The 9,555-nt window shown below is 45.7% G+C and overlaps 1 protein-coding gene across 1 annotated transcript; it reads right to left on the reverse strand.

Annotated features, from left to right (window-relative positions):
* Window positions 1-8,240: 8,240 nt before the first annotated feature.
* On the reverse strand, window positions 8,241-9,200 carry LOC137544620 (olfactory receptor 52D1-like). Its single transcript, XM_068265715.1, has one exon. It carries the CDS (start codon window positions 9,198-9,200, stop codon window positions 8,241-8,243), a length of 960 nt encoding a protein of 319 aa, XP_068121816.1.
* Between the last annotated feature and the right edge of the window lie 355 nt (window positions 9,201-9,555).

Here is a 9,555-nt window from a genome sequence, read left to right on the forward strand (position 1 = left end):
CTAATCCGCGTTCCCCTTCTGAACTTTCAGAGTGTATCACAGCAGCGCGCCCGGCGCTGCTGCTGTGACGATGCAGGGGGCAGGAAAGAGTGGTTCCCCTGGTAACGGCGATACAGATCGCCGCTATAGGGAGCCGCGCTCTTTCCTGCACTCTGCATCGTCACAGCAGCAGCGCCGGGCGCGCTGCTGTGATACACTCTGAAAGTTCAGAAGGGGAACGCGGATTAGGAAGCGGCCGCTGCCTAAGCAGGTAATAGCAGTGGCGGCCGTGGGGGGAGCGGGGAACCCCCCGTTCCCCGCTCCCCCCACGGCCGCCGCTGCTATTACCTGCTACCTACCTATGCTGGGCACTATACTGGCTAAACTGGGCACTATACTGGCTAAACTGGGCACTTTACTAGCCATACTGGGGCACTATACTAGCTAAACTGGGCACTATACTAGCTAAACTGGGCACTATACTAGCTATACTGAGGCACTATCTACCCATACTGGGCGCTATACTGGGCACTATACTGGCTAAACTGGGCACTTTACTAGCCATACTGGGGCACTATACTAGCTAACCTGGGCACTATACTAGCTAAACTGGGCACTATACTAGCTAAACTGAGGCACTACCTACCCATACTGGGCGCTGTACTGGGCACTATACTGGCTATACTGGGCACTATACTGGCTATACTGGGCACTTTACTAGCTATACTGGGCACTATACTAGCTATACTGGACACTACCTACCTAGAGATGAGCGTAATGACTTAATTACAATTTCGCGAAATTTCGCGTAGTTAGTGTAATTACGATTATGGCCGTAAGTACATAATCGTAATGAAGAACGATTTCGCGAAATTCCGCGTAAGCGTAATTTTCGTGTAATTTTCGCATTACAGTGGGTATCGCGAAATTACGTTTGCCTTGCATGCAACCGTTTGTAACCGTAGTTACATAACGTAATTTCGCGATAGTTCATATTACTGTAAGCGTTAATTTTCACGTCGTTTTCGCGTTACGATGGGTATCGCGAAATTACGTTTGCCTTGCATGCAAACGTTTGTAAGCGTAGTATACACCCTTGAACTGCGCATGCTTAGTTTTTACATTATTTAACGCGAAAAAGCGTTTATATGTGAAAATTTGTTAGCGTTCGTCTGACTACCGCTGATTCGCTTCTGATTGGCTAATGCGAACAAGTAATTTTTTATAGCTAACAAGTAATTACGAAAGTCGTGAAATTATGAAGAAATGCGAAATTACGTTATGGTTTAACGCGAAATTACGTTATGAACGAAACGCGAAATTACGCGTTGAAAATTACGCTTATGGTATTTTCAATTACGATTTTAATGGCAATTACGCTACCATAATTTCGCATCGTAATAGCAAATTTCGCATGCGTAATTATAGTAAAGCAAAATTTCGAAAATTTCGGCTCAACCCTATACCTACCTATACTGGGCACTATACTAGCTATACTGGGACACACTGGGGGGCTGCACCAATCCAGCATTTCCTACCCCCGGCTTATATGGGGGTCAATCATTTTTCCCTGGTTTTTCAGGGAAAAGTTTGGGGGTCGGCTTATATGCGGGTCGGCTTATATGCGAGTATATAAGGTACTGACTTTAGCGGTCTTTTCAGCATAACGCATCCTCAGAGACCCTCCGTGTGACGACTTCCAGTGGTTAGCCCCGCCTCCTTGCAGCCGAGCGCCATAGTACTTTGTATCAGAGATGCAGAGTGCCACAAAAGTGTCACAGCACTATGCTGCAAGGGGGCGGGGCTAAGCGCCAGAAGTCGCCCCATGGAGGATCTCCGAGGATGAGTTATACTGAAAGGACCACCAAAGTCAGTATAACTTTTTTTTTTTAACCAGTTCACTCCCAAGGGTTCTAACCCTAACGGAGCAGAGCAATTTTCACCTGTCAGTGCTCCTCCCTTTTATTCCCTAATAACTTTATTACTACTTATCACAAGAAAATTATCTATACCTCGTTTTTTTTCACCACCAATTAGGCTTTCTGTGGGTAGTACATTTTGCTAAGAATTTTGTTTGTTCTAAATGCTTTTTAATGGCAAATATACAAAAAAAATGAAAAAAAATCATTATTTCTCAGTTTTCAGCCATTATAGTTTTGAAATTAAACAGTCTCCTGTGGATAGAACCAACACATTTTATTTGCCCAGTTGTCCCGATTATTAAACCGTTTAAATTATGTCCCTATCACAATGACTGGCTCCTGTCTACTGCTAATAACAGCACTCATTTACGAAAACATAAGAAAAAAAAAAGTTTTAAAGTGACCACGTCACTATAAAGTGTTTACACCCCTCCCCCCAAGTATTAATTCCTACCTAACCAATTAACCCCTAAGTGTTTTATAACTGTTTCACTTGTCATGTGAAAGTTACAAAGGATAAATTATGAAAAGAAAAATGTATTTTCTGCATTTAAAGTGAACCTGGGACGAATAAAAAAAAAAGTTTTAAGGGCTCATACACCTAACGATTTTCGCGCCGATATACAGCAGATTCGATCAATGTGATTGAATCTGCTGTGAAATAGTTGCGCAAACGCTGACGGAACGATCGATTTCCATCCGAAATCAATAGTTCTCGTCGATTCCCGTCAACCCATCTTGCTCGATCGCCGGCTGGTCAGGAGTGCGTCTATAGCGGCGTTCGAATGCCCGACGACCGACGCTAGTGGCAATACATTACCTGCTCCAGCCAGCGCAACTCCCCGGTCTCCGCTGTCTTCTTCTCCGCGCTGGTCTCCGGTCTGGCTGGCTTCACTGAACTTCCTGTCCCAGCAGTAAGTTTAAACAGTAGAGCGCCCTCTACTGTTTAAACTTCCCCCGGCAGGAAGTTCAGTGAAGCCAGCCGGACCCAGAGACCAGCGCGGAGAAGAAGACAGCGGAGACTAGGGGAGTCGCGCCGGCCGGAGCAGGTAATGTATGCGGGGGGGGGGGGGGGGGGGAGCGGCAGCTCCCCAGATTGTGATTGGTTTCATGCTGAAATCGATTCACAATCTGCTTGCAGTAAAGGCAGCCATACGATCCCTCTCTGATCAGATTCGATCAGAGAGGGATCTATCTGTTGGTCAATCTGATGGCAAATCAACCAGTGTATGGCCACCTTTACACATACCTGAAGCTTCCTCCAGCTCCTTTCAGGCTGATCACTCCCTCACCATCCTTCTTTGCTGCCTGAATCCTCTGCTAGGTGGCCTGTTAACTTTGCAAGTTGGCCCCGGTTGGCACAGGTGCAGTCCGGCTGCCTGCGCTCCCCCCGTCGTGCTCCCCGTCGTGCTCTCCACAGGCGCAGAACTCTCCTGGCAATGGAAGCACAATGAGGCATTCACAGACTTGCAAAGTTACTAGGCCGCATAGTGGAATATCCAGGCGGTGGAGGACGGTGGCGGGCGGGGCGATCAGCCTGAAGAGGGCTGGTGGAAGACCCAGGTATGTATAAAACTTTTTTTTTTTTTATTCTTCTCAGGTAAACTCTAACAGGTTTTATAGATGAGGTAAAAAGTAGATAAAGGCTCTTATTCAATTAACTTTTTCTCTTAGGTTTTCTCCTAGGAGATAATCTTTTATCTTATATAATTAATATATATTTACAGCACAAGCAAAAAAAAAATACTCAAAAAAATGTTGATAGTATTTCTTCACCTACTATTTAGTACTTTTTCCATTGCAAAGTGCTGAAAACTGATTCTAAATCAAAGATGAAAAATGATCTCCTAGGAGAAAATCAGGAGGTAAAATGAATTGCATATGGCCCCTGGTGTGAAAATATCACTTAGGAGAAAACTTAGGGGAAAAAAGGGATAGAACACCTAGATAACTATTATTATTATTATTATTATTTTTTATTTATTTTTTATTTATATAGCGCCAACATATCCCGCAGTGCTTTTACCTGGCATTTGTTTCCCTGTCTATCAACAATTAATTTGTTCAGAGAGAGACTTGACGAAGTCCAAGGCAGGGTTCACACTTGCCAAGAATCACGTGCGTATTTTGCAATGTGAAAACGCGTATAATGCTTTCCTACCAGCAATCACATGGAACGGAAGGCAAAGTGTGCTTTCCTGCAGCGTGAAAATTATATCAACATCAACAGCTGTTTTTTGTCACACGTCGCGCAGTATTCTCCAATCCACATTGACGACAGTCAGTTGCCCTCACTTAACATTGCTAATTCATCCACAGAAAAACTGCCATTTTTCTGCAAACTTAAAGGGATACTGTAGGGGGGTCGGGGGAAAATGAGCTGAACTTACCCGGGGCTTCTAATGGTCCCCCGCAGACATTCTGTGTTGGCGCAGCCACTCCCCAATGCTCCGGCCCCGCCTCCGGTTCACTTCTGGAATTTCTGACTTTAAAGTCAGAAAACCACTGCGCCTGCGTTGCCTTGTCCTCGCTCCCGCTGATGTCACCAGGAGTGTACTGCGCAGACACAGACCATACTGGGCCTGCGCTGTGCGCTCTTGATGACATCAGCGGGATCGAGGACACGGCAACGCGGGCGCAGTGGTTTTCTGACTTTAAAGTCAGAAATTCCAGAAGTGAACTGGAGGCGGGGCCGGAGCATCGGTGAGCGGCTGCACGGGCACAGGATGTCTGCGGGGGACCATTAGAAGCCCCGGGTAAGTTCAGCTCATTTTCCCCCGACCCCCCTACAGTATCCCTTTAAAGTGATACTGTAGGAGGGTCGGGGGAAAATGAGTTGAAGTTACCCGGGGCTTCTAATGGTCCCCCACAGACATCCTGTGCCCACATAGCCACTCCCCAATGCTCCGGCCCCGCCTCCGGTTCACTTCTGGAATTTCAGTCTTTAAAGTCTGAAAACCACTGCGCCTGTGTTGCTGTGTCCTTGCTTCCCCTCATGTCACCAGGAGCACACGGCGCAGGCACAGACCATACTGGGCCTGCGCAGTACGCTCCTGGTGGCATCAACGGGAGTGAGGACACGGCAATGCAGGCGCAGTGGTTTTCAGACTTTAAAGTCTGAAATTCCAGAAGTTAACCAGAGGCGGGGCCGGAGCATTGGGGAGTGGCTGTGCGGGCAAAGGATGTCTGTGGGGGACCATTAGAAGCCCCGGGTAACTTCAACTCATTTTCCCCTGACCCCTCTACAGTGTCCCTTTAAGTGAGCCCCTCCCCACCCACCTCACTCACCTCAATAGCTTGTCTACGTTGTGTAAACAATCCCTCCCTTCTGCTGCTTTTGTTAACATTAAAGAGGTTTATGCCCAAAACTCCCAGTTTATACTTGAATGGAAATGGGAATTAGAAGAAAAAACCTTTTAAGAATCCACTTTTAAAATTTTAAGAGACATGAAGCTTGTCATGCAAGGTGGTGAGGTAGTAAACATGCGGGTGGAGGAAGGGGAGGAGGATTGTGAGTGCTCCTCCCCTTCCCCTGCCTCTATCACCACCATACACAGTGTCAGGCTGACCTCTCACCAGGGTACATGAAGCTTGTCATGCATGGCGGTGAGGGAGCGAACATGCCGGTGGAGGAAGGGGAGGAGGATTGTGAGTGCTTCTCCCCTTCCCCTGCCTCACTCACCACCATACACAGAGTCAGGCTGACCTCACACCAGGGTACATGAAGCTTGTCATGCATAGTGGTGAGGTAGTAAACATGCCCGTGGAGGAAGGGGAGGAGGATTGTGAGTGCTTCTCCCCTTCCCCTGCCTCACTCACCACCATACACAGAGTCAGGCTGACCTCACACCAGGGTACATGAAGCTTGTCATGCATAGTGGTGAGGTAGTAAACATGCCGGAGGAGGAAGGGGAGGAGGATTGTGAGTGCTCCTCCCCTTCCCCTGCCTCTCTCACCACCATACACAGAGTCAGGCTGACCTCACACCAGGGTACATGAAGCTTGTCATGCATGGTGGTGAGGGAGCGAACATGCCGGTGGAGGAAGGGGAGGAGGATTGTGAGTGCTCCTCCCCTTCCCCGCCTCTCTCACCACCATACACAGAGTCAGGCTGACCTCACACCAGGGTACATGAAGCTTGTCATGCATGGTGGTGAGGGAGCGAACATGCCGGAGGAGGAAGGGGAGGACTGTGAGTGCTCCTCCCCTTCCCCTGCCTCTCTCACCACCATACACAGAGTCAGGCTGACCTCACACCAGGGTACATGAAGCTTGTCATGCAAGGTGGTGAGGTAGTGAACATGCCAGAGGAGGAAGGGGAGGAGAATTGTGAGTGCTTCAATTCAACAATACAGCTTAACCCAACCCTACTCTCACGTAGAACCCTCCCTTGGTGGTGCCTAAAACTAACCACTCCCCTGGTGGCGCTTAACCCTAACCACTCCCCCGGTGGTGCCTAACCCTAACCACCCCCCTAATGGTGCCTAACCCTAACCCCCCACATGTTGCCTAAAACTAACGGCTGCCTGGGTGGTGCCTAAACCTAACCACTCCCACTGCAGAAACACCCTTTTACACATAGAAACAATAATATCTTTGATAACGTAAAATCTGTACATACGAACGAAATAATATGACAAAACCTATAATGTTGCAAGCTTCTAAAACGATAACATACTTCAAAAACTTTAATGTTCTTAACGATATTTATTGAGGCGCCCTTTTTTCTGCTTTTTTCACTGTATTAACGATAATTGCATTAAATTCTTTTCGCCCACCCTCAGCAGCCGGCACCCTTTTTCCTGCTACAAACTTACCCTGCATGGCAAGCACTCCAATATAATCATACATGTTTCTGCTGTAATAAATCCTATCTCAGTCAGCCTGGCTCTATTTGGTACATTGCCGGGGAGAAGGAAGCTTGCCATCACCCGTCCCACATTTCTGCTCCTCACTGATTGACTGAGGCCAGTTCAGTAAGCTGCTGAAATCTGATCTATGCTGTGCTCACATGTTTTTACAAAGCAAGCTAGCTATGACAGTGCAGTTTCAATGAGAAAAAAAGAATAAGGGAGGAAATATCATCAGGATTGGCTTCAGCTAGAGACAGTAAAGATGGAAAATGCCTAAAAGAGTTTTCTCTTTATTTACAATAACATTTCACTGAAATCAAAACGGGGACAGTACAATACATATGTTATGTGAATAGGACAAGTATTAATTTACTTATATATGTGTTTTTTTCTTGGGATAGTATGGCTGTCCCTGCTGCGTTCAAACTGTCTTTCACATGCAGAAAGATATATCACAGCAGAGCAGCATTATTTCACACACTGTGCCTTTTCCTAATGACAATCACTAGCTTAGGTGAAAAATACATTTAAATGTAGATAAACTTGCATAGTATCCAAAAATGTGTGCGTGTAAAAAACATTTGTGTTTTCTGCAATGACAAGCATGATTGGCCCAGAAGAAACCAATGGAGAGTTGAGTATAAAGTATATCTATACTTAGATATTTTTAATTTTTTTATTTATTTATTTATTTAATTTTGTTTTATATCACTTGCCCAGCAAAATCATCCTCAATGTATTCAACCCCTTTCATTTTGATAGGAACAGATCATCCAGTAACACATCCGATCCAAACACGGGTAAATAAAGTAGTCAGGGACTCGAGAGATTAGAGTTTTTAGAAGTTGTAAAATGTATGCACTTTCATCTTTGTTATCGTGTGGTGCCACTTAGAGGTAGTGAGTAGCCATCTCTATCAGTGGTGCTCATCCGAATTCTGGATATCCGAACTACCCAGATAATCCAAACTTTTTCCACTATCCGAACTTTGAACAGCAATTTGGATATTTTTTAAAATCCGAATAGCACTATCTGACAAACTCTGATTTTCCATCTGAAATCCGAAATCTGGGCGGATAGTTAGTTCAGATATCCGAACAGAAGCCAAAATCACTTTCAATGGCAAAAATCCATTTCGAAGGCAGTCAGGCTTAGAGAGAGAGAGAGAGAGAGAGAGAGAGAGACCTCCGAAAGGGATTTTGACCATTTGAAGAGACTTTTGGAAACATTTAAGCCATTTTCAGGTCACTTCCGGTTTTCTATCCGGATATCCGAATCCGGACGGATATTGGGTTCGGATATCCGAACTTACTTGAATAACAAAAAGTTCGGATTCGGATATCCGATTCGGATCCGGATATTTGGGTATCCGGATCCAGATCAATTCGGATTTTGAAAAGGGGTATCCGAGCACCCTTGATCTCTATAACCCACCCTTGGGAAAAAATTACAACTGAAATAATAATAATAATAATAATGTGCCAAACTAAGAATTTTGAAAACCACCAGTTACCAGTCTGCCAAGCATGGGCATGGCACGTTGCCGGATCTCCTTTGTTCTGACGCCGTAGATAATCGGGTTCATCATTGGTGGTACCAGGACGTAGAGGTTGGCAAAGATAATGTGGAACTGCAGGGAAATGTACTTGTGGCCAACCCTGTGAGCTATAAAGCTAAAAAATGCCGGTATGTAGAAGAGAGTGATGACACAGATGTGGGACACGCACGTATTGAAGGCTTTGTATCGGGCCTCCGAGGAAGGGAGCCTGAGAACAGCCGAGACGATAATAGTATAAGACACGACGATGAGGATCATGTCTACACCGGATAAAGAAGAGGCGATGACCATCCCGTACACCACGTTCACCATTATATTAGCTGTTGCCATCCTGGCCACCGACATGTGTTCACAGTAGGTGTGTCCTATTGCGATGCTTTTTTGGAATGGCAATCTTTTCAGAAGGAAAACAAATGGTGTTATGGTACACAAGCTTCTGATGAGCACCATGATGGCCACTTTACGTATAAAGGATCCAGTGATGCTTGAGGAGTAGGTTAGTGGGTGACATATTGCGTAGTATCGGCCATAAGCCATAGCCAGCAAGATACCCGACTCTGTTGCAAAGTTGAAGTGGATAAAGAAGACTTGAGTGAGGCATCCAGTGAAAGAGATTTCATGAGAGCCAAACCAGAATATACTGAGGGTCTTCGGGACGGTGGTGGAGCTCAGGAAGACGTCAGTAAGAGCCAACATCATAAGGAAGATGTACATGGGCTGGTGGAGACTCTCATGGGTGGAGATGACCAGGACCATGATGGAGTTCCCCAGGAGAGACAGGAAATACATGATGGAGAAGGGGATGGAGATCAGGAGATGTGAGTCCTCCAGACCAGGAATACCCATCAGGAGGAAATAGTCGGGGTGGAAATGGGTGGAATTGGACATAGCATGGATAGGTTTACGCTCTAAGCTCTGTATCCACTCCAGTCACCTATGAATACCATATAAAAGCCTGAAAAAAGAATACAGTATAAGTAATAATAATACAGATAGTAGCAGTTCTCATTTCTTTTGACATACTGTATAAATGCACTACATTATTCAGGATATTCAAGTTTACATTATTCATCCTGGTTTCAGCACCAGAAACACTTCCTACATCTACAGTATATATTGCTGTATATGTATGTAGCCCTGCTCTCCCAGTGATGCTTAGTATTGGCATTCTACTCCAAGTGCACTCTGGGAGACTAAGGGCTTGATTCACAAAGCGGTGCTAACTGTTAGCACGCCTGTGAAA

The sequence above is a fragment of the Hyperolius riggenbachi genome, chromosome 2 (genome assembly GCF_040937935.1).
Source record: "Hyperolius riggenbachi isolate aHypRig1 chromosome 2, aHypRig1.pri, whole genome shotgun sequence".
Lineage (NCBI taxonomy): Eukaryota > Metazoa > Chordata > Amphibia > Anura > Hyperoliidae > Hyperolius > Hyperolius riggenbachi.